The sequence below is a fragment of the Lethenteron reissneri genome, chromosome 55, assembly GCF_015708825.2.
Source record: "Lethenteron reissneri isolate LAM-NWPU_2019-01 chromosome 55, ASM1570882v1, whole genome shotgun sequence".
Lineage (NCBI taxonomy): Eukaryota > Metazoa > Chordata > Hyperoartia > Petromyzontiformes > Petromyzontidae > Lethenteron > Lethenteron reissneri.
This window is the reverse complement of record NC_083833.1, coordinates 12,801,001-12,826,636: the sequence shown is the minus strand read 5'-3', so window position 1 is coordinate 12,826,636 and position 25,636 is coordinate 12,801,001. Positions and strand designations below refer to the sequence as shown.

Below are 25,636 nucleotides of genomic sequence, written 5' to 3'. Positions count from 1 at the left end.
TTTCGGACAAAAAACGAGCCAGTTTGTAAGTGGGGGAGTTGATAGTAGAGACAATGGGACGAAGAGGTGTATCTTCTTTATGTATCTTTGGCAAGCCGTACAATCTTGGTGGTCTGGCTGCAGAAGGTTTCAACGAGAACTGTTTGGTCTGATCAATTAATGCGGTTGAAGCAGAAATGATGTTGTTGGTTTTGGAGACGAGGCTGTTGGTGGGGTCTCTTTTTATTTTTGTATAGCTGCCATCGTTTAATAGTTCTTGAATTTTGTTGTTGTATTCTATTTTGTCCATGATGACAGTGGCATTGCCTTTGTCGGCTGAGAGGATGACAATGTCATCCCTCTTTTTTAATTGAGCTAATTCAAAACGCTCCTCTTTGCTGATGTTGCTAGCTGGCATCTTAGCGTTTTTGAGGGTTACAGAGATTTCAGATCTTGCTACGTCTGCAGCGATGTGACTCAAGCCCTTGAGAGCTAATGATATAATTGCTCGAGTAGATGTAGCTCTCAAGGGCTTGAGTCACATCGCTGCAGACGTAGCAAGATCTGAAATCTCTGTAACCCTCAAAAACGCTAAGATGCCAGCTAGCAACATCAGCAAAGAGGAGCGTTTTGAATTAGCTCAATTAAAAAAGAGGGATGACATTGTCATCCTCTCAGCCGACAAAGGCAATGCCACTGTCATCATGGACAAAATAGAATACAACAACAAAATTCAAGAACTATTAAACGATGGCAGCTATACAAAAATAAAAAGAGACCCCACCAACAGCCTCGTCTCCAAAACCAACAACATCATTTCTGCTTCAACCGCATTAATTGATCAGACCAAACAGTTCTCGTTGAAACCTTCTGCAGCCAGACCACCAAGATTGTACGGCTTGCCAAAGATACATAAAGAAGATACACCTCTTCGTCCCATTGTCTCTACTATCAACTCCCCCACTTACAAACTGGCTCGTTTTTTGTCCGAAATCCTACGGCCTTTCACTGGAAAAACCACCTCTGCAGTACTAAACTCTACTGACCTGGTATCGACAATCAAGGGGATTGCCCTGTCCCCAGACGACCTGCTTGTCAGTTTTGATGTGGTTTCCTTGTTCACCAAGGTACCTGTGCCTGACACCATCGCAATCATTGAAGACTTGGTTCATCAAGGACTGAATGCTGGGGTACCCCCCCTGGTGAGACACTGCTTAACCAATACATACTTCACCTGGAATGGAACCTTCTACAAGCAAATTGAGGGCACCCCAATGGGCTCCCCCCTATCTCCGGTTGTAGCCAACATCTTCATGGAGAAATTTGAGACGGACGCTATCCAGACTGCCACTCTACGCCCGACCTTATGGAAGAGGTACGTAGACGACACTTTTGTCATCTGGCCACATGGCCGGCCTGCTCTAGACCAATTTCTCGACCACATCAATTCCATACACCCAGCCATCAGATTCACCATGGAAGTCGAAAATGATGGCAAGCTACCCTTTTTGGATGTCCTAATCAAAAGGAGACCTGATGGTTCAATGAGCCACTCTGTCTACAGGAAAGCCACCCACACGGATGCTTATCTAAAACCGGATTCCCACCACCATCCATCCCAGAAGAATTCCCTCATCAAGACTCTATATCATAGAGCCCAATGCATCTCCGACCATGAACACATTTCCAGTGAACTCAAACACGTACGCCAAGCTCTTAAGGCAAATGGTTACTCCGACTATACAATCCGCAAAGCCATCACTCCAACCATCAAGAAGGATCCTGTTGAGGAGCCTTTCAAGACCATCACCTTACCCTACATTGCTGGGGTCACAAAAAAGATCTCCAAAATCCTGATTAAACACAAGATCCAGGTCCGATTCAACACAGTACATAAAATCCGTGATCTGGTACCGTCTGTAAAAGATGTGGTTCCAGACATACAGTACCCTGGCGTCTACAAACTAAGTTGCCTCTGTGGTAGCAGTTACATTGGGGAAACCAAACGACATGTCTCGGACCGCATCCGTGAACATAAAGCTGACCTGAAACACGGTAGGACAAACACCTCAGCCGTGGCAGATCACTGTTACAACTCAGTGGGCTCACATGATATTGACTTCTCCAAGACAGAGGTTCTCTGCAAGCCATCTGGCTATCATGAGAGATTCGTTCATGAGGCGATCCACATATACAAACACAGAGACAATTTTAACCGAGAAGATGGATTCTGGCTCAGCAATCATTGGAAGGACGTAATAAACCATTTCGACACACATTAGGGTGTGTAGAATAATACATAGTGTTATATTAAATGTATAAGATATAGGTTGGTTTACAGCAATACAGTATATAATTTAATGTTGGGTTTATCTATGGCAGTATATAGTACGGTATATGCTCGTGTGATGTAAGAGAATAAGGTCTAGATGGAAGCATATTATAGAATTTTTACGAGGTAGAATGGTAATGTATTACTTGCTGTTAGTAACTCAGCTTATTATAGAGTATAGTAAGTATACTGATGGTGCGATGCAGTTTATACTTTAGTTTTTTATGTAGTTTATACTTTAGTTTTCTACGTGGTTGTTGAGTAACTGCAGCTACATATCATTAACATTCCTTCCCTTTGTTACTGCTAATCCCTGCACCCCCCTTGGTTGCTGCTGATCCTGCATAATGCATGGGCATAATATGACTTTGACACCCCCCCGCCCAACGCCTACGCATTTTCCATGAATATGCTAAATTCCTCTTCACATGCACATTCTTTTTGTTAAGGCGCTCTTCAACCCCCAATGCAGCTTATATATAAGCTCCTAGTTTGGTAGTGTCTCATTCTTCACCTGAAGACGGCTGCTTGCGTTGTAGCCGAAACGTCGTGAGAATTGTTTTATTATGTTTTATTTTTATTATTTTATTACTTCCCTTCTACGTGACTTTACCGAAAGAAACAAGAAGATTCGTAGCCATGTGCAATTACACCTCTACACATGTTCTGCAAATGCCGACAATTGTATTTTGAGAATATTTAATATTTCTTTGGTGTTATTTCAGGGATAAACGATTAAGTGATCAAGCTAGCGAACGACTGAATGAAGGACTGAGCGAGCGACTTCAAGAATGAGTGAGTGAGCGATCGAGCCAATGACTGAACGAACAACTGAGCAAGCGACTCCATGAATGTGCAAGTGAACGATTGAGCCAATGAGCAAACAAAGGACTGAGCAAGTGAGTGATCAAGCAAATGACCGAATGAAGGACTGAGCGAGCATCTCCGTGAATGAGCCAACGAGCGAATGAAGGACTGAGCTAGCGACTCCATGAATGAGCGAGTGAACGATCAAGCCCATGACCGAACGAAAGACTGAGAGAGTGACTCCGTGACTGAGCGAGTGAGCGATTGATCCAATGAGCGACCGAGCGACTGAGTGAGCAACTCTGTGAATGCGCGAGTGAGCGATCGAGCGAAGGAGTCAACGAAGGACTGAGCGAGCCACTCTGCTAATGAGCGAGTGAGTGAGCGATCGAGCGAGCGAGTGAGCGATCGAGCAAACGATCGAGAAAGCGATTTGAGCGTGTGAATGAGCGGATGAACGAATCGCCACATACCTTTCCGAAGCTGCCCTTGCCCAGCACCTTGATGAAGGAGAAGTCCGAGGGGGACAGGCGCGGGGGACCATGGAGGCTCCCTGACCCCCGGCTGCCAGGAGGCTGTTGCCGTGGCTGGGGTTGGCGGCTGCCATGGGGGCCCACGATGGGGCCCTCCCAGGAAACCTGCGAGCGGTCTGCAACAGTCGGGGCGGTGGGGGGGGTAGAGAGACATGGGGAGTGGGGTGGGTTGGGAGTGGGGGGCACCAGTGATTAAAACAAAGGAATCGTAAAGCTATCTACGGCATGTGCCATCATGAAGTGGGCCCATTGCCTGAACCGTCACCGGTTTATTTAATTATTTAAAGCTACACTGATTTCCTGCCTGCTCAGATGAGCCCCATTGAGGTGCTGTGGTGCTCATCTCCTCGTTTCAGCCCACCCCGCAGAGCCAGATCTGGTTATTCCACATTCCTATGGCGGTGGCCAATTAAGCGTCTTCATAGGAAGGACGACCACTGATGTTGTACGTACTGTGCGTTGAACTTCTTTCGCACCGTACGTAGCCCACTGCGCTAATCGGGGGTGCCGGGGGGGAGGACAACAAACTAAACACTAAATCAGTTCTAAAGAAAAGCGTTTTGAATATAAATGATGATATAAAAGCGCATGGCTCCAGTGGCTTCTTAATATCGGAAGAGAAGAGCATTCCAAACGGCCACAGAAGCGCATTTGAAAGTGCCGCGCGACGATGCGGTGACCACTGTCTTTGTTTTGATGGCCCAGCCAAAAGCCGCCACTGCTGCTGCTGCGAGGATGAGCGGAGTCGGCACAATGGTGTTTGTTGATCTACCCCCCCCCCCCCATACAAAGTGGCGCTCAATTTATTGACCCCTGGAGGGTGCAACGGATGGACGATGGGCTGAAGTCACCCCCGAACCTCCCCTCCCCCCCATAACCAATAATTGAACTCATGACCTTGCGATCGCTGAAAGCTGCCCGCTCCACCATTGAGCCTCCTAGCAAATAAGATACATTGTTTAATTTAAGCTAACAATGTAACCTTCGTGACCAGAGTGATAACTAATGGCAGCACCTATGAAGGCCAGCATGGCACACGAGGGGGTGGGTGGCCAGCACCGCGCCCGGCCGCCTTTATTGTCTCCCGAGTGCTCATATCCACACACACCATCAGGTACATAATTTTTGGCTGAGTCGACCGAGAGGCGGCCCATGTCCAGTTCCTATATTCGCTGTCCCCGTTGATGGCCACGTGCAGGAATCAAACTCGAATTGCTGAGTGCATAGCGCGGCGCACTAACAATGTGCCACCGCTCTGCAGGTCACAATAACAACTACACACTCGTGTGTGTGCGTGCGCACGTGTGTGTGTGTCTGTGTGTACCTCCTCGTTGGTGCCGGACAGCAACGTTGTGGTGAGCAGTGCCGTGGAGGGAGGGCCAATTTAGATTGGCCATTCCCCTCATGTCGTTTGTAACCACGACAGAGGCCAAATAGGGGGCTCTGAACGAGTGCAATGGGTTGGTAATCCCTCCACCTTCAAAGAGAGCTGGAAGGGTACCGCCTGGATCTCTGAGGTATTCAGGAGGTTCAGTGGACCGACTCTGGCTCCTGCAATCATGAGGGGTGGATAGTCCTCTACTCGGGGCAGGAGACTGCCAAACAACAGGGAGTGGCTAGTCTTATGAACAAAAGAATGAAGGGGGCGTGGGAGCGTGACGGTGAGGTGTGGGAAGCAGTAAGTCCCAGGCTCTTTTGGGCTCGCCTTCGCATCAACTGGAGGCGAGGAGTGGTGGTCGTGGTTACTCATGCCCCCACCGAAGACGAACATCCGAGGAGGGATGCAGTCAAAGCTGATGAGTCAGATGCCTTCTATGACCTCCTGTCACAGGTGCTAGCTAAAGTGGCCCCTCTGGATAGTCATCTTGTTTGGAGACTTCAATTCCCGAGTTGGTCATGATCCTGGCACCTGGTCTGGAGTGATTAGAAGGCATTGGCTAGATCAGCTCAATAACAGCGGTAGGAGGCTGCTAGATTTTTATGGAGCACATGGGCTTGTAATTACCAACACGCTGTTCCGGCATTGGCACATCCACACAACATCATGTATGCATGCCGGGTCCAAGCAAGAACATCTGCTGCATAACATGGTGACAGAACAGTGGATGCGGGCCCATGTCCTTGACACCAAGACCTACTGGGGAGCTGATCTGACCACTGACCATCAACTTGTCATCTGTAAGATGTGCCTGCCATTCTTCCACTCTGGTGGTGGGTGGATACTCAGGACCGCATTCAACCCCAAAGTGCCCTGGTCTCAGCTAGCTGATGAAAGTTGCAAACGATAATTTCATCATCGCTTATGGCTGGGGTTGGCATCGTCCCCCACTCCTCCAGATGTCGAGGGGAAATGGGCGAGGTTTAGGACTGTGGCTCATGCAGCTGCAATGGCTGCTTTGGGTACACAGTCCAGACCTCCCCAGAGACCTTTGCTGACAGAGGAGGTGTTTAGGCTGGCTGAGAAAAAGCAAAAGGCCCACTCTCATCGTCTACAGCATCCCACGTCAGAGAATGAGGAGGCTTACCGCAGCCGTCGCTTAGAGGTTCGGAGAGCCGTGAGGCACTGCAAGGATGGGTGGTGGTCGCGGGTTGCTGAGGAGATGGAGTCTGCCTCAATAGCCCACGATCACAAATCGCTATTTAACTCTATAAAAAAGTAACCTGCAGCACCACACCTATTACCATCATTAGGGGAAAGAAGGGTGATCTAATATCCGACCCCAGGAACAGGTTTGCAGATTTACTGAGCATTTCTGTGAGGTCCTGGGGGAGGAAAAATCCCTCAGCCTGGAAAACATCATGGGACAAAGTGAGGATGACCCTGCTGAGGCTGCGGTGTCTCAAATATTGGAAGAAGAAGTCATCCCATGTGAGTGGCTGGCTGAGGTGCCATCTGTTGAGGAAATACTGAAAGCGATACAGAATCAGAGACCAGGAAAGGCACTGGGCAGAGATGATATTCCAAGCAATATGCTGAGGGAGGGTGGCGTTTTTTCACAGACTGCCCTACATGACATCATAACAACAATCTGGACCCCTGGATGGGTTCCACAGGATTGTAAGAATGGGCTCTGGGTTTTTTTCGTGCTTTCGGAGTCCCTGACCCTCTGCTCACGATCATTAAGGACCTTCATGATAGTGCACGGGCCCGTGTAACACTACGTGGCATGGAGTCAGAGCCATTCTCTGTTCACCTTGGAGTGCGAAAGGGATGTCTTCTGGCTCTCACATTATTTAACATATTTTTCGACCATGTAATTCGTGAAACCTTCGATGGCTGTACCGGAGGAATTTCCATCTGGTACAGATACAATGGGAGGCTGATCGATGCCCGGGTGCGGTCAAGGGATGGCTCCCTATTGGTCAACCACATTATGTATGGCGATGTTCTGATAATTGCTGCTCACTCAGAGGAGGAGTTGGAGGCGCTGCTGCTGAACCTGAAGCTTACCACTAAGAGGTGGGCTTTACCATCAGCCCCATCAAACTAAGCACCTGCCTGGGTATTTTGTACCATCGGACACTCCACCCCCACAACTTCCAATTGGCGGTGGGGCAGTTGTGGAGAGAGTGGAGAATTTCCCAAACCTGGGCAGTGTGCTCATGACCGGCTCCGGTTTGACAGCAGAGGTCTCACTCCTAATCAGTCGAGTGGCATTATCTTTTCATTGGTTGCGTAACGCTGTGTGGAAGCTACCTGGTCTGTCGCTCCGCACGAAGCTTCAGGTCTTCTCGGTCATGGTCATTCCCTTCTCTACGCTTGCGAAACGTGGACCCCCCTAATGCAACATCTTAGCTGGTTAGAAGCATTTAGGCTTGCGTGCCTCTGATCCATCCTAGGTTTTACCAGGCTAAATTGTGAGGAGCTCACAAATCCTTGAAAGATCTGGACAAAGTCCCGTCGGTGAGCTCCTCCGGCAGGCAAGCCTGTGTTGGCTGGGTCATGTAGCCCGCATGCCCAGCCACCGCATGCCTAAACAGCTTTTGTTCGGCTGGAAAGAGGGTCTAAACAGACGTGACACGAGCTAGAGAAGAGATGGAGTGATGTGGTACAGAAGGATGTGGAGCTGAGTGGACTTGCCGATGACTGGTACCAGCGGTGTCAAGATCGGCCTCTGTGGAGGAATCTCGTGACACTCCACGTGGCCTCAAGGTGCACATAGCCTGGCACAAGCATCGTGGTGACATCACCACCACTTAGCGGCGAATGGTGGTTGTTGTTGTTGTTGGAGTGGTGGCGCACTAGTTAGCGCACTACAAAACCCGGTAACCTGAGTTCTATTCTCACTCCCGCTCTACATTGGTGATGAATATCTAAATCGGCCATAGTCCTGGACCTCCCCTAGGTCAACTCAGCCTTAAATGAGTACCTGTTGCAGCCTGTATTAAACAAACCAAAACAATTATCACTCGGGAAATAAAGGCAGCCAAGCGTGGTGCTGTGATCATGTCCACGTGTGTGTGCATGTTTGACGCCAATTATGAGTATCTGGAGTCGATTAATAAAGAAATAATGAGTCGATGAGTGAGGGATGTTCACGAACCCTGACCGTATGACAACGATGTCACAACTACGATGATGATGATGATGACGACGATTAAGACAATGACGACAATTCTAACGACAATGATGATGATGATGATGACGAGGATGATGACGATGACAACCATGATGACGACGATGACGACAATGATAACGATAACGATGACGATGATGACGATGATGACAATGACGACGACGTTGATGACGCTGATAATGACAACGATGATGACGATGTTTGCGACGACGATGATAATGATCATGATGACGACGATGATGACGATGATAACGATGACGACAATGATGACAATGACGACAACGACGACAATGATGATGATGACAATGACGACAATGACAACGATGATGATGACGACGATGATTATGATGATAACGTCAATGATGATGACGGCGATGATGATAATGACGACGACGATGATGACAATAATGACGATGATGACGATGATGACGATGATGACAATGACGATGATGACGATGATGAGGACGATGACGACAATGACGACAATGACGATGATGATTATGACGACATTGATTATGACGACGATGACGACAATGACGACAATGATGATGACGATGATGACGACGATGATGACGATGATTTCGACGATGACGATAATGACGACGATGATTATGACGAAGATGACGACGATGAAGATGACGACGACGATGATGACAATGACGACGATGATGACAATGACGATGATGATGACAATGATGACGATGTTTCCGAGCGTCCCTTTCGTCGCTCAGGTACTCTTGTTGCCAGACGAGTGGGACAAGTGGACATCGACCGCGCCGTTGCCTCTGTGTATTTTTGTGTTCGCACCGAAATCGGAGGCTCCGGGGAGTTCCGCCAGCAGGGGAGCTGAGGGGCAGGGCCCAGCGAATGCAGCAGCATCACCACCACCAGCATCAGCCTCTACCCCACTAGGCCCCAGGCACACGCTGTTCCGCTCTTTCCGCACCTACTCACTCACGCACACACACAGAGATAAAGGTCCACTATGTAGCCCACACAAGCTGTTAGCATTTAACTAAAACTTAACTATTCATATTTTTTTACCAGGTAAGGTCCCACTGAGCTGTGTAGCTCTTTTGCAGAAGTGAAATGGCCATCACAAATTATAGTTCAACGAAGTGGCAGTTTATCATGCTCACGTGGAAATCTATAGCAGCCAAAATACTCTAAAAGCGTGATATTAAATGTAGAGGAAAATAACCGAAGGACCTGGAAAAAAATCCATGCGACCACGGGGAGAGAAACATGCAAACTTCAAATATACAGCAGGCGCTAGGGTCGGGATCGAACCCACGCCCTCTTGCAAATCAGGCGAGGTAGTTAACATTTCCTAGCCACCATGGCACCCAGGACTTGCCCTTACCAGGGGTAGTGTGGTCCCCACCACAGCCACTCGGCCACCCTGGTCTCCTGGTGCTGATGTCTTATACACACCCCATCAGCAAATCGTTTAAGGCTGAGTACACCTAGGGAAGGCCGATGATGGGTGCGGATATTTGCCACCGATGTTGGTCGTGAGCGGGAACTTAATGCTGTCTCTGCCTATGTCTGTATCTTTATTTAAGCATGAGTCTTTGGCTCTCTGTCTTTTCCGGTGCGTCTCTGTGTCTATGTCCCTCTGCATGTTTTCCTTGTGTGTGTGTCTCTCCGTGAGTGATGGGCAGTTGTGGAGAGAGTGGAGAAGTCTCTGTACCTGGGCAGTGTGTTCATGACCGGGTTGGTTTGACAGCAGAGGTCTCACTCCGAATTAGTCGAGCGGCATTATCTTTTCATCGGCTGCGTAACGTTGTGTAGAAGCTACCTGGTCTGTCTTTTCACACGAAGCTTCTGGTCTTCTCAACCACATTCATGGCCTCCCTTCTCTATGCTTGCGAAATGTGGACTCCGCTAATGGAACATCTGCACCGGTTTGAAACATTGAGGCTGGCCTGTTTATGATCCATCCTGGATTTAACCAGGCTGCATATTTTGGCTAACCATAGAACAAAGACGGTCACCGCATCACACTCTTTCAGGTGCACGTATGCAGCCGCCTGGAATGCTCTTCCTTCCAATATGAGGAAGTCACTGGAGCTATGCACTTTTAAATAATCTAGATTGACGACTAATTTCTTTAGAACTATTTTATATGTTTAATTTGTTGTCCTTCCCCCACGTCTCCAATTAGCACGGTTGGCTACATGCGGTGCAAAAGAACGTTAACATATATACATTATGTGAGTTCACACATCCTTGAAATATCTGGACACAGTCTCATTGGTGAGCTCCTCCGGCAGGCAAGGCTGCGTTGGCTGGTTTATATAGCCTGCATGCCCAGCCACCGCATGCATATGTAATAAAAGGACTCAGACACTTCTCTCTGACTCCGTGTCCTTTATTTGGGGTTCGCGTTCTCCTTCCCACACGGCACTCCTCCTGAGACTCTCTCCCTGGCAGCCCCACATCTGCCTTCGCTCCCGTAGCCTTCCACGCTCCTGCAGCTCCGCTGCAGGCTCTTGGTACAGCCCTCTGGCTGCTCCCCCAGCAGCTCCATCGCTGCTCCCTGTTCCTCCGTGCGTGGCGATCTCGCCACCTCCCCATGTCAGCCCTTCGTGGCCTCTATGGCTATCTCGCCATTTCCTACCTCAGCCCTTCGTGGCCTCTGTGGCTATCTCGCCATTTCCTACCTCAGCCCTTCGTGGCCTCTGTGGCTATCTCGCCACTTCCTACCTCAATCCTCCACTCTCTCTTCCACCCCGCTGGCTGGCGCCGTCATGAGCCCCTCAGCCACCAGGCTGAGGCACGGCGACCACCCAACGTGTTCACCACCCTTCGCTCCCCCGACTGACCCAGATAGCTTCCTGTCTCCCCGCTATAACTTCTCCCCCACGTCACCCTGACTCCTCCCTCTCGGATCGTCATATCCGCCCCGCCCATTTACGCCCGCATTACACTACCCTTCCCCGTACAGAAAATCCCAGCCGTCCTCGGCTGAAACAGAACAAAATAATGCGGGCGAAGGCATCACAATCAGGAGTCCCCCAGACACAACGGAGATTATAACAACAACAACACAAGCAACGAAAGGGGAGGTATCAGGAACTGGAACAGAACACCGGCCTGTCCTCCGCGCAACATCAACAAGAATAAAAATGGCACAATGAACAAAAACGGCAACTGACACGCAAGAACGGCCAACGCGCACAATCCAGAAATGTGATGTTTTAGTGCGTGTCCATGTTGCAGTTCCATCCGCTCGGCTCAAGTCCAACGTCAAAGAGCAAGTGGTAGAACAGAATGACGAACGGCGCTCAATTGCTCCTTCAAGTCCTCATCCAGCTAGCACACCAGGTAACACCCAGTGCGACGGGAGCTGAAGAATCTGTGACGAGAAGGAGAATCCAATCCCCTGAGGCACAGCACAACAACGCACATCCGCATGTCGTACACGACAGCCACCCGGCCTCAGGGTAGTGGAGATGATGTAAATCCAGCCCTCTTAAAAAAAACTCCCCATAAATACCTAAAATAACGCAATGGATGCCCCAGTATTTACATTTTAACAACAATATTATTTACACGTGACAACAACAAAATTTCCTGCTCTTACCCACCAGCAGTCCTCCCTTGAGGACCAGCACAGACATCGCACGTACACAGCATGTACCCACGGTCACTCTCAGCAACCCAACAAAACACCTAATCGCACACCCTCGCATGGAGAGAGCCACGCTCCCCAGCGGTAACGTTTAACTCGCCCTAACCCCCACCGTGGTCGTCAACCCCCAGCAACATCCACTGACCATACTCTCAGCTAGTGCAATTTCGGGGATGAGCAGCAACTCGGCCACGCTCCTCCCTTACTATCCCATCAGAGATGGACACACACCAGCCTCGTATAGTCCGATGCTTTATAGCCCAGGGAAGGTTCATCCCCCAGCAATGCCAGACCCCCTGTACTCCCCCCACGGGGCAATGTTCTCTTATAGAGACAATAACACCCTAACCCAGATCCCGTGAGCCCCCGGCACACCAGGTTCAGTCTGCCACCGCACAACTGAACCACGACTCCCCGAGCCATATGAGCACATGGCCCATTAGTTTAAGACATACCACGGAGGTTTCGCCTCCGGGCTGTCAGGTCAGCCATCAGCCATAGCCCGATGTGACCACAACTCGTGCATCACCCAATCAACAATGGCAGGCATAACAGATGGAATATTTGCCCCACCCCGGTTTTTCCCGCGCGCTCAAAATGGCGTCCCCCTTCGCCCAGCGCGTTCGCGCAATATCTCGCGCGCACTCAAAATGGCGGCCCTTTCCGCAAAGCGCATCGTCGCCATACCCCGCGTGCGCGCAAAATGGCGGCCCAACGTGCGAACACGTGGCCAGTTTTCTCCATTCGTGCACCCCAGCTTCCCTTAGCTGGGGGTCACAAGACGCATCTCCCGTCACATTATAACAACCCCACCAACGATAGACGCACAGCCCCAGCTTGCTGCGCACAGCTGTCATATCGTGGAATTTTTAACCAATATTTTACCAACCACATTAGTTACACAACCCAACTCGCCAAGCAACTCGTGGCTGCATGCGATCAACCGAATACGCGACGCCACTTGGCGCCAATTTACGGTCCCATTAGCATTAACCTTTGAGACACCCACAACGGCGTCATCACGCACCCTCAAAGCGCGCTCTCTCTCTCAAAAAGCGCAATTACCCATAATATACACGAAATCTCGTGTGCACAACACCAATACAACCGAATTTTAGGGTCCCCTCTCTATAATATACACGCAATCTCGTGTGCACAACAACCATACAAGCAATATTTGGGTCCCCCTCGAATTTGTTACCAATTTCCAACAGGTACGCACAATATAATAACAATCTCAATTCCAATAGTCAACCACTGCATCGCACCCCATAACCATACAGAACGGTATAACAGCACATGCAATCAGCATATCGCGATCACACGCGTACATTTAAGCACAATAGCAAGCAGATCTGCAGGCAACCAACACACCATTAATCCTGTCGTAACTTTGCAGCAACAACACAATTATTCTCTCTCTTGCAACAATCGCATCGCACACAGCACCTCGCAGCACAATACACCAAAAAATATATATATATATTTTTCCAATTAAGCCCATCACACAAGGTAACCCACAAATAATACAGCGCAAGATACCTGACGCTCCCAAGTTAACAATTAACTTCACCATCAAGATAACAACTCCACGCAGCAGCGCAGACACACAATTTGACACTCAGCAAATACAGCAGACTCTCCGTCCATTCTCAACACACGCACACACTTATATTGACACCAAGCAACAAGCAGATAGCGCGTTCATCGTTATTACACACATATACACAGTCCGAACCGCGCTCCGCACAATCGAGTCATAAGAGAAAACCAAAATAGCCCCCCCCGGCCCTCGAAAGATGAGTGAGGTGTGTGTTAAGGCCGGGTGCGTATCGTTATGACTCGCCCGGGGCTGCAGCAAGAAGAGGACGGCAGGGTGGCAACTTGAGACGCCTCGCAGAACTCGTTCGGCGACTTGACGGCTCCGTTGTCACGCACCCGAGCCAAGACGGGAAGCTCCCGCCCCAGCAGCTGCAGCATCGGCGTCTTCTCCTCGCAGCACCCCCTCGAAAAACAGCAGCTCCCAGCAGGCTGCTCACCCCGCGGCACCTCCAGATGGCAGCGCAAGGCTGCCTCTCCGCCGCGATGTTGAAGATGGCGGCGTCCTCCCGCCGCGGTGAAGACAAGATGGCGGCTTCCCGCCTTTTCTCCCCTGCCACGCCCAAGATGGCGTCTTCGTGCCACGTGGCAATGGCGCTGGCAGCGCAGGAAAGGCGGAGGCCTGCGGATCACCACCGGGCCTCCCCGACGCCGTCCTCGGCGTGGTGAACTCACACAGTTGCGCCAGCACGATTTTCAAGGTCTCCATCTGCGCCGCCATCTGTCTCCATCGTAAGTTGGCATCCTCCGGCACAGACAGGTCCACCAACGCGGCGACACCTTGCTCACCCGGACCCGTACTCGTTCCAGCACGGATCTCCTCTTCCATCGCAGGCAGGTCCACCGTCTGAGGAAGGTCGTCGTCGTCTGATGATGTAGCAGATGATGGCGCAGGAATATTCTTTTTTTTCTTCTTTCTCTCAGTTGTTTTGAGATGCCGTTTCACTTCTGACTCCAGTGTAATAAAAGGACTCAGACACTTCTCTCTGACTCCGTGTCCTTTATTTGGGGTTCGCGTTCTCCTTCCCACACGGCACTCCTCCTGAGACTCTCTCCCTGGCAGCCCCACATCTGCCTTCGCTCCCGTAGCCTTCCACGCTCCTGCAGCTCCGCTGCAGGCTCTTGGTACAGCCCTCTGGCTGCTCCCCCAGCAGCTCCATCGCTGCTCCCTGTTCCTCCGTGCGTGGCGATCTCGCCACCTCCCCATGTCAGCCCTTCGTGGCCTCTATGGCTATCTCGCCATTTCCTACCTCAGCCCTTCGTGGCCTCTGTGGCTATCTCGCCATTTCCTACCTCAGCCCTTCGTGGCCTCTGTGGCTATCTCGCCACTTCCTACCTCAATCCTCCACTCTCTCTTCCACCCCGCTGGCTGGCGCCGTCATGAGCCCCTCAGCCACCAGGCTGAGGCACGGCGACCACCCAACGTGTTCACCACCCTTCACTCCCCCGACTGACCCAGATAGCTTCCTGTCTCCCCGCTATAACTTCTCCCCCACGTCACCCTGACTCCTCCCTCTCGGATCGTCATATCCGCCCCGCCCATTTACGCCCGCATTACACATAAACAGCTTTAAAGGGGGCTAAACGGGCACGACAAGACCTACAGAAGAGATGGACTGATGCGGTACGGGAGGATGTGGAGATGAGTAGACTTGCTGATAACTGGTGTAAAGATCAGCCTCTATGGAGGAGGCTCGTGAAGGACGCTACTGGGCACTTGGAGGTAATCGCCCTCCAGTAACAACGGGGGGCAGAGAAGCGACGCTCACAACAATGAGCGGAGCGCCGAGTGGCTAAAACGCAGCAAATTAGCACAGTAGGGGTCACAGGTGGTACATCGGCTGGTCATCTCAGTCAGCCCATGGCACCTGGGTCTGTCCTGTCACCTCCTGCCAATGAGCCTTTGACACTTCACGTGACCTCAAAGTGCATCTAGCCTGGCACAATCACCATGCTTACTTTACTGCCATTTAGTGACGATTGGTGGCTGTTGTTGGTGTGGGTGACGGTAGTGTAATGGTTAGCGCAATGCACTATGAACCCGGTGACCCGAGTTGGATTCCCACTCACGGCCACCAATTATTTAAACTGGTCTAGGACCTTCCCTAAGTCGACTCCGCCTGAAATGAGTACCTGGTGTAAACATCGCCACTAGGCGGCCGGGCGTGGCGTTGGCCACCCACCCCCTGATGGTCTCTCTGCATCTCTCTCTGTATCTCCATGTCTCTGTCCGTGTCTCTTTGTATGTGTCCTTCTATCTTTCTGTCTTTCTATCAATCTGTCTGTCTCGTTATCTCTGTCTATCTGTCTGTGTCTAACCGTGTATCTGCGTCTCTCTGTGTCTCCATGTCTGTGTCTCTCCATCTGTGTCGCGTCTCTGTCCGTGTCCCTCCTCCACATACCTGTTGCTGAGCTTCTATCTGAGCGAGGGCCTCTGCCATGAGCTTTTGGTTGATGCCGCACAGATTTGCGACCTTGCCCTTGCACTTGTGGTGGATATTCATGGCACACTCTGTACACAAAGACAACCAACATCACCAGCAACATCACCAGCATCATCAATATCGTACTTACAACGCAGGGCGTTGCTGTGTTTCATAGACAGAGGATGTGGTTGTGTTTCACAGACAGAGGATGTGGTTTAACTAACTTAACTACAAACAATTTTTATTTTATCAGGTAAGGCCCACCGAGCTATGTCGCTCATTTTCAGAAACGACCTGGCTGTCACATATGATAGCCCTATGAAGTGGCGGCTTATCATCATTATGTGGAATTATTTTTTCAGCCAAACGTTTGTTGTTGATTCTGTTCATTCTAAATGTGGAGGGAAAAACCGGATGACCCGACTGAGAGAGCCGTGTGGTGCTGCACCCCCTCACTCTCTCCAATTGGCTGGCAGCAGTGCCCCACCCCTGCCTATCTGGCGACATGTTGACTACCTCGAATGGTATACAGGAGGTCGTGGGTTCGATCCCGATCCTGACCCCTGCTGTATATTTGGAGTTTGCGTGTCTCTCTCCTCGTGGTCATGTGGATTTTTCTCCGGATCCGGTTTTCCCCTCCACATTTAGAATCGTGTTTTAGAGTATTTGGCTGCTGCAATATTTTCAAGTGATCATGATAAGCCACTCTGTTGAGCTATAATTTGTGATAGCCAGGTCGCTTCTGACAAAAGAATACATAGCTCGGTGGGCCTTACCTGGTGAAATAAAGCATCCTTGAGTGTTTAGTTTATCTCACCGTCGCACTTCAGGCCCTGGCGAGCCAGGCCCCACAGCAGCGTGCCGCAGTGGTCACAGAACGTGGGGCTCATGTAGGAGTTTACGCGGAAGCGGTGGGGGACATCCAGCTTGAAGCGCTCCTTCATGATCTGAGACAGCGCCATCAGCATCGTCAACAACAACACCAACGTTAAACAACAACGCCAATGGCGACAACAACGCCAACGTCAACAACGCCAATGTTGACAACAACGCCAAGATCAACACAACGCCAACGTCAACAACAATGCTAGTGTAGAGGTGTAATTGCGCATGTCTACGAATGTTGAGGTGTGATTATGCATGGCCACGGATGGCCAACAAACACAAGGGGCGGGGTTACGGCCGTACACAAGGGTGGCGCTCGCACCGACGTCCGCATGTGTATCCCCCACGGGCCCCCCCCTTGGGGGCAAGTCCTATAAAAGGTGATGAGCCGAAAGGCTCGGGAGTCGGGACTCAGCTATAACCAGAGAAGACGGAAGACCAGCTAGTGTAGGCCCCAGAGCTCCCCTGGCTCGCTGTCCTTATAAGGGCCGACCAGGGCAAGCCGGTGGCGTGGCCCCGAGAGCCCAGACGAAGCTGGTCTGGTGACTCAGGGAGCCGGGATCCCAGCTTAACCAAGCTGGGACAGATAGCCTCCCCTAGTCCCGTAGTGGAGGAATTGGTATAGGTTAGAGGGGTTAGCTGTCGAGAAATCCCTGTAGCCCAGTGACCTGTAAATAACTGTGTTGGTGTAATAAATAAGTGTGCCTCCGATCCTGTCGTCAAGCCTCCATATACTTACTACATCTGGTGTCAGAAGTAAAACGTCCAAACGATGGACACACGAGGGACGACACGTACCAAGGAGTCGGAGATGGAAGACGCCGCGGCCGATTCAACACCAGAGATGGCCGGGGTCGGATCGGAGCAGCCGGGGCCAAGTACGCCCGTGCCGCTACGACAAGAGGGGGGGGATGCGTCGGCTGAAGGACTCCGGCTGGCCCACTCCCGCCTGGCGGAACTGCTCTACGCCGCCGCCGCTGCATTGGAGGAGATCACGCGGCTGGGGGCTGGAGGGGCAGCGCGGGTCGACGACAGCAGCCGGCGCGCGGCGACGTTTCCCGCCACCCCGACGCGGCTGGCGGTTAAATTTCCCGCCATCTCTACAGTGCGAGCGGACGGCGGGGCCGGCCCGCGTCACGTGACTGCTGAGCGCCAAGCACAAGCCGTGACATCATCAACACCGGCCGGCGCGTCGACATCGGAGCGACCGGCGATGCCATGTGCACAGCCCGCCCACACTGTATCATCGGCGGGGAGCGACGGAGAGCGATCTACAGCCACGGACGTCGCCTTGCAGCAGCGTCTGCCGCCTCTGAAAGAATTCGTAGGCGCAGACGGAGACTGGGGCGGCTTCAAGAGACGGTTCATCGCTCATCAGGAGATGGCGAACTGGACGGACGCCGAGGCTCTACGCGCGCTGCCAGCGATGCTGGACAACGACGCCCTGGCTACCCTCACCTCGGCGCCGAGGGAAAAGCGCGCCACCCTACACCTGGCGTTGCAGCTGCTGTCAGCCGTCTATGGGCCGCCTTCGGACTGCAGGCAGCTTTTCCACGATCGGCGTCGGGGCACCAACGAATCACCTCTGGCCTTCCGGACTGCTCTCCTGGCTCTAGCGAAGGCTGCTTTCCCAAGGATGGACGAGGAAGGAGTGGATGCCATGGTGGCTGAGAAGCTGCTGCTACTCGCTGATGAGCTGGACGTCAACGTCCTGGCTCAAGACGACTCAGAGATGTCGTCCCTGCTGGTCGCGCGCCACATCCACGGGGGCTTGCGGTCCCTTCGTCGAAAGGCGGCAAAGGGGGCGGCCAGCCATGCCATGGCGGCTACCGCCCTCCCATCGGAGAAGGTCTGCGGGGTGGAGCGGCGAGGGGAATGGAGAGCGGCAGTACCACAGGCTCGGAATGGACCGAGCCGCCAGGAGCAGCCCAGGACATCGGGGACGCTCACACGCTGCTACAACTGTGGCCTGCAAGGCCACGTTGCGTCAGGATGCCGGGCTCCCCGTCAGCGCGGGGCGACACCTCGTCAGGACACCACGCCGTCTCCTCCCAAGCTCCAGCAGAGAAATACGGCGAGTCGCGGCACCTCACACGTTTGGCCCACGCACACATCCGACACACACTCACGCGCCCAACTAAACAGGGCTCCAAATTCCCCATCCGTCGCGCGCGATTGTTCGGTAATGCGGCGGGCGCTCCAACCGGGTCAGTGGTCGGAGCTCGCCCATCGTGTCGTTGCTGCGTCGGCGGGATCATCGGTCGTGGTCGGTCACATTGATGGGGTAGAGGTGCGGATTTTAATTGACACAGGGGCATCGGCGACCATTATATCTGATTTAATTTATAACATCCTTCCCGTTCAAAGTCGTCCCTTGCTCCCTGTTGACGTGCCGTGCTATGCCACTAACGGGGGCTCTCTGGGCATTATTGGCCAAATCCGCGCCACTATCTGCATTGGGGACATTAAATTATCCGGGCCTGTTTTGGTTTCCTCCTCACTCGGGGTTCCGTGCCTGTTGGGGACGGATTTTCTGGCCAAAATGCCCATCCGCATCCTTATTGACCAAGGGTGCATTGAGCTCCCATCGGGCCGACGCGTTACATTTCTGTCTTCCCCCACCACGGAGCGTCGGGCGTTTGCCACCGTGCAGGCGCTCGTCACAAAAACTGTGCGCGTGCCTCCGGGGGCTCAGATGCTCGTCCCTCTTAGGTTGTGTCGGCCGTTTAATGAAGGGGTTGCGGATCGGGGGGTCTTGTTGGGACCATCTCGGGCCGGGGTAAATGGACCAGATTTGCTCGCGGCTCAGACCATGGTGAGAGGGGATGGGGACCCCTTCATTGCAGTCCTTAATGTGGGATCGCGAACGGCCGTGGTTCCTCAAGGGACCGTGCTTGCACACGCAACGCCGGTACCCTATGAGGAACCACTCGTGGGTCAGGTATCCACCGATCCTCCGCCGCGACCGCATTCGGACTGTGATGACGGTTGGCTGGATGCGCTTTGCGCGGGTTCAGTGGACCTGTCCAACTCGCAGCGCGCGCAGCTGCGAGTTCTTCTGAGCGAATTTGCTGACGTTTTTAGTCAACACAAATTTGATATTGGTTGTACTAAATTGCTGCGACACCATATTGACACGGGTGACAGCGCGCCAATCCGCCAAAATCCCTTTCGGTTGAGTCCCGCCGAAAAGGATCATGTCAAATCGGCTGTTGATGACATGCTAGCCGCCGATATCATTTCCCCTTCCAATAGCCCGTGGGGCGCGCCGATCGTTTTGGTGAAAAAACACGACGGCTCACTGCGGTTTTGTGTCGACTTTCGGCGTCTGAACAAAATCTCTGTGGCAGATGCGTACCCGCTTCCTCGAATGGATGAGTCGCTCGATGCCTTGGCGGGGGCGCGATTCTTTTCCACCCTCGATTTGCTATCTGGATTCTGGCAGCTTCCTCTGGATGACGAATCAAAACCTAAGACCGCTTTTCGGACACCGCAGGGTCTCTTCCAATTTAACCGCTTGCCGATGGGTTTACATTCTGCGCCGGCAACTTTTCAGCGGTTAATGGAATTGGTCTTGGCAGGGTTGCAATGGGATTCGTGTTTGATTTACTTAGACGATGTCATCGTCTTTAGCAAATCCTTCGAGGAACACCTCCAGAGGTTGCGTGCTGTTTTTCTCAAAATGCGGGCTGCCAATTTGAAATTTAAACCACAGAAGTGCCATTTACTCGCGAATCGGTGCGATATTTGGGTCACATTGTTGGGCGCTCGGGGATATCCACTGATCCCGCCAAAACGGAATGCGTCAGCTCCTGGCCGACTCCCACCTCTGTGGGAGAGGTCAGGAGTTTCATTGGGTTCGCGTCGTATTATCGGCGATTTGTGGCTGACTTCGCTACGATTGCGAAACCTTTGCATGCCTTGACGTCCAAGGGAGTCAGGTTTCATTGGGGGCCGGAGGAGGAGGCTTCTTTTCGCGCCCTCCGGAATGCTTTGGTGGGGGCTCCGCCGTTGAATTACCCGGATTTTTCACAACCCTTCTTGCTCGATACAGATGCAAGTAACACGGGCATCGGGGGCGTGCTGTCCCAGCTCATTGGGGGCGTAGAGCATGTGGTGGCTTACGGTAGTCGGGTACTGTCTCCAGCCGAACAGCGGTACTGCGTTACCCGTCGGGAATTATTGGCGATTGTTTATTTCATTCAGCAGTACCGCCCGTATCTGTACGGTCGGCGGTTCACCGTCCGTACAGATCATGCGGCCCTACAATACGCCCTGCGGGTTCAACAACCATCGGGCCAGTTGTCTCGATGGTTGGAGATTCTCCAAGACTATGACTTTGTCACCACATATCGTAAGGGTCTCCGCCACACGAACGCTGACGCCCTATCGCGATTGCCACCCACTTCGGAGTGCGCGTGCCTCTTGGGTTCGGGGCGTTGTAGGTCTCCGAACGTCACCACCGATTCGGTCCTCGTGGCCGCTGCCGATGCACCTTCGGTTTCGGGTCCTATCGAGCAAGAAGGGAGGGATTCGTTGCTGGGGTTGTCAGTCGCGGAATGGGGTCGCCTCCAAATGGAGGACACCTCCCTCCTCGCTCTGCGCCGTCGCGCCGGGGGGATTGGCCAGGGGGTGGAAAACGTTGACTCGTGGGGGTTGTTCCAGGGACTTTTAATGCACTGGGATGGTAAAACCCGGCGCCAGCGGCTCGTGGTGCCTGCTGCTTTAAGGGGTAAGGTGGTATGGGCTGTTCATGAGCGGCTTCTGCACTTGGGGGTTCATAAGACCTTTGCCACGCTCCAGCTAGATTTCTTCTGGCCGGGCATGGAAAAGGACGTGGGGGACCTCTTGGGGTCGTGCACGCAATGCGCGCAGAGGAAGCCACCTGCTAGGGGGTCCAACCCTCCGCTGCAGTCCATAAAAGTTTCCAGGGTTAACGAGCTCGTCGCTCTGGACATACTTGGCCCATTTCCCGCTACACCCAGGGGCAATAGGTATTTACTAACGGGGGTTGAATACTTCACGAGATGGCCTATGGCCTGGCCCCTGGCGAACCAGTCGGCAGCAGCCATCGCGGAGGCCTTTGTCCAGGGCTATGTCCTCGACAAGGGTGCTCCGGAACGGCTGCTTACTGACCAGGGTAGGAATTTTTCTGGTAAACTCCTACGTGAGGTGTGCGACCTCTTGGGTACGGAGAAGGTTCGGACCTCTCCGTATCACCCACAAACTGACGGGATGGTGGAACGGCTGCATCGGACCATCACGTCCATGCTGTCCCAGCAGGTGTCGGTATCCCAGACGGATTGGGACCTCCGCATAGCCGGTGTGTTGCAGGCCTACAGAATGGCTCCCCATGCGGCCACCGGATTTTCCCCTTTCTTTTTAATGTATGGGCGCGAAGTTAACCCTCCTGTGGCGACCCAGCTGAAGCTCTCGGCGCTCCAGGCGAAGTCTAATTTGTCCGAACACGTTAAATTTAACATCGCTCAATTGTCTGAGGCGCGGGAAGCGGCCGTGCAAAATTCTGAACTCCGCCAGAAGGCGAACGAGAGGCTTCGGTTGGGGCGGGTGCAGGTGGTCAAATGGGAACCAGGGGACAGGGCGTGGTTGCACTGTCCTCAGGTGCCGCTGGCAACCTCGTCGAAATTGGTACGGCCGTGGCGGGGGCCAGTGGAGGTCGTGCAGGTTTTGCGGCCGCAATGTGTTCGCGTCAAATGGGGGAGGCGCCGGTGGTATGTGCACCCCTCAAGGTTAAAACCATTCGTCACGCCGCCCCGGGGTTCACACACACACACGCATGGCCAAACGTGTGAGGGTGTCGCCGACTCCCCGTCGTCGCTGCACTCGCCTAACCTGACGCCAACTGTTCCGTCCCCAGGTGAAACAGGAGTGACGGGCCCACGCCCACCAACCCCTCCCGGAGGGGTCGGGGGTCACTCGGCAGCGGAGCCTGACCCTCTTGCACCCGGACCGTCAACAACCGTCACTGAGCGTGCCGGGACGGGCCCTTGTGACGGACCCGCCGCGAGAACGCGCGCCAAAACGCGCAGACTTTTGTGAGGTCGGCCGTTGGGGGGCCTTGCGGACAAAAGGGGAGGGGTGTTGTGAGGTCGGCCGTTGGGGGGCCTTGCGGACGATGGGAAAGGTGACGTCCGGAGTGTATATATATGTTGGTTTTGGGGTGTTATCCGGGGGGGGTGCGTCGGGTTATTTTTTTCTCTCTCTCTCTCTTCCTCTCGTTGTTCTTGTTGAAGTTTTCTTGTTCTTGTTAAAAATTACGCGAGGCACACACGGGGTTTTTGTGAGGGATGCACCTTTATTCTGATTTTTTTTTTTGCAGCCGGGGACGGCTGCGAGCTGTACAGGGGGGGGTGATGTAGAGGTGTAATTGCGCATGTCTACGAATGTTGAGGTGTGATTATGCATGGCCACGGATGGCCAACAAACACAAGGGGCGGGGTTACGGCCGTACACAAGGGTGGCGCTCGCACCGACGTCCGCATGTGTATCCCCCACGGGCCCCCCCCTTGGGGGCAAGTCCTATAAAAGGTGATGAGCCGAAAGGCTCGGGAGTCGGGACTCAGCTATAACCAGAGAAGACGGAAGACCAGCTAGTGTAGGCCCCAGAGCTCCCCTGGCTCGCTGTCCTTATAAGGGCCGACCAGGGCAAGCCGGTGGCGTGGCCCCGAGAGCCCAGACGAAGCTGGTCTGGTGACTCAGGGAGCCGGGATCCCAGCTTAACCAAGCTGGGACAGATAGCCTCCCCTAGTCCCGTAGTGGAGGAATTGGTATAGGTTAGAGGGGTTAGCTGTCGAGAAATCCCTGTAGCCCAGTGACCTGTAAATAACTGTGTTGGTGTAATAAATAAGTGTGCCTCCGATCCTGTCGTCAAGCCTCCATATACTTACTACACTAGTATCAACAACAATGCCAATGTCAACATCGCGATCTCCAGAACCACCGACATCATCGTCATCATCGTCGTCACCATCGGCACCACTGATATCGTCATCATCGTCGTCGCCATCGTCGTCATCGTCGTTGTCATCGTTGTCGCCATCGTCATCGCCATCATCGTCATTATCGTCATCATTGTCATCATTGTTATCGTCGTCGTCATCATCATTGCCATAATCATCGTCGTCATTGTCATCGCCATCGTCGTCATCGTCGTCATCGCCATTGTCATCACCATTGTTATCGTTGTCATCGCCATTGTCATCGCCATCGTCATCTTCGCCGCCATCGTCATCGTTTGTCATCGTCACACGAGGCCCGCACTGGACGGTTCATGTGCGTCGCTCACCTGAGTGTCCCTCGCCTTGGTGTCACTCACCTGCCCGTTGCTCACCTGCCCATTGCTCACCTGAGTTTCGCTGCTGTTCTCCGCTGAGCCCGTGCAGTTCGCCAGTACAATGTCGATGCAGCGCTTGTGAATCGCTGCATTGCATTCTTGGAGACAGACAACAACAACAACCGCCATTCGCCACTAAGTGGTGGTGATTTCACCACGACGCTTGTGCTATGCTATGTGCACTTTGAGGCCACGTGAAGTGTCGAATGCCCGCTGGCAGGAGGTCACGGGGCAGACCCAGGTGCCACGGGTCGACTGACTGAGATGACTGAGATGACTGGCTGATGTACCACCTGTGCCCCTACTGTGCCAACTTGCTGTGCTTTAGCCACCCGGCACTCCGCTCGTTGTTGTGAGCATCGCTCCTCCACTCTCCGTTGCTGTTGGAAGGCGACTGCCTCCCACTGCCCAGCAGCGTCCATCACGAGCCTCCTCCACAGAGGCCGATCTTGATACCGCTGATACCAGTCATCGGCAAGTCCACTCAGCTCCACATCCTCCTGTACCACATCACTCTTTTCTAGCCCGTGCCGCGCCTGTTTAGCCCCCTCTATACGGCCGAACAAAAGCTGTTAAGGCATGCGGTGACTGGGTATGCGGGCTACATGACTCAGCCAATGCAGCCTTGCCTGCTGGAGGAGCTCACCGATGGGACTTTGCCCAGATCTTTCTAGGATTTGTGAGCTCCTCACACAATGCAGCCTGGTTAAACCCAGGATGGATCGTAGGCAGACCAGCCTAAATGTTTCTAACCGGCGAGCGTAGAGAACGGATGGAATGACTGTGGCCGAGAAGACTTGAAGCTTCGTGCGGAGCGACAGACCAGGTAGCTTCCACACAGCGTTACACAACCGATGAAAAGATAATGCCGCTCGACTGATTCTGAGTGAGACCTCTGCTGTTAAACCGGAGCCAGTCATGAGCATACCGCCCAGGTATGATAAACTCTCCACAACTTCCCCATGACCCACACAGACACACAAACTATTTCATTAGTTTTGGCTGCGTCAGGTGGTGGGGGGTTCTTAACAGCAGAGATTTATTGACGATGATGCACCTCGTGGCGCTCAAGGGGCTAGTAACCCCTCTTCCTTCATCTGAATAACCACTAAATCACATGTAAAACAATATACACAAAAACAAAGATCCCCCATATCGCCCTAACAGACTGTTGGGGCAATTGCTGTTCGCGAATAGCAGCATCTATGAAGGCCGGCACGGCTCTTGAGGGGGTGGATGGCCAACATCACGCCCGGCTGCCTTTGTCTCCCCAGTGGCAATATTTATTGCACACTGCACCAGGTACTCATTTTGAGACTGAGTCGACATAGGGAAGGCCCAGGACCCGTTCAAATCATCGTCACCGGTGTTGACCGTGAGCGGGATTCGAACTCGTGTGGCCGTGTTTGTAGTGCAGCGCGCTAACTGCTACAGCACTGCTTCTCACTCACACACAACAAAAGACAATGGTGCTCATTATATCTATGCCTCTGTATAAGGAACAAAA

At 52.8% G+C, this 25,636-nt stretch overlaps 1 protein-coding gene across 1 annotated transcript in view; it reads right to left on the bottom strand.

The window, feature by feature from the left end:
- Positions 1-25,636, bottom strand: part of LOC133356643 (protein kinase C delta type-like) — a 65,404-nt gene that overhangs the window by 20,099 nt on the left and 19,669 nt on the right. Inside the window, exons 8-12 of the mRNA XM_061574270.1 lie at positions 24,142-24,227; positions 16,708-16,837; positions 15,867-15,976; positions 9,036-9,174; positions 3,592-3,767 (exon numbers count right to left, since the gene is read on the bottom strand). Of these exons, the coding sequence (XP_061430254.1) occupies positions 3,592-3,767; positions 9,036-9,174; positions 15,867-15,976; positions 16,708-16,837; positions 24,142-24,227 (641 nt within the window). The remainder of the gene's footprint in view (positions 1-3,591; positions 3,768-9,035; positions 9,175-15,866; positions 15,977-16,707; positions 16,838-24,141; positions 24,228-25,636) is intronic.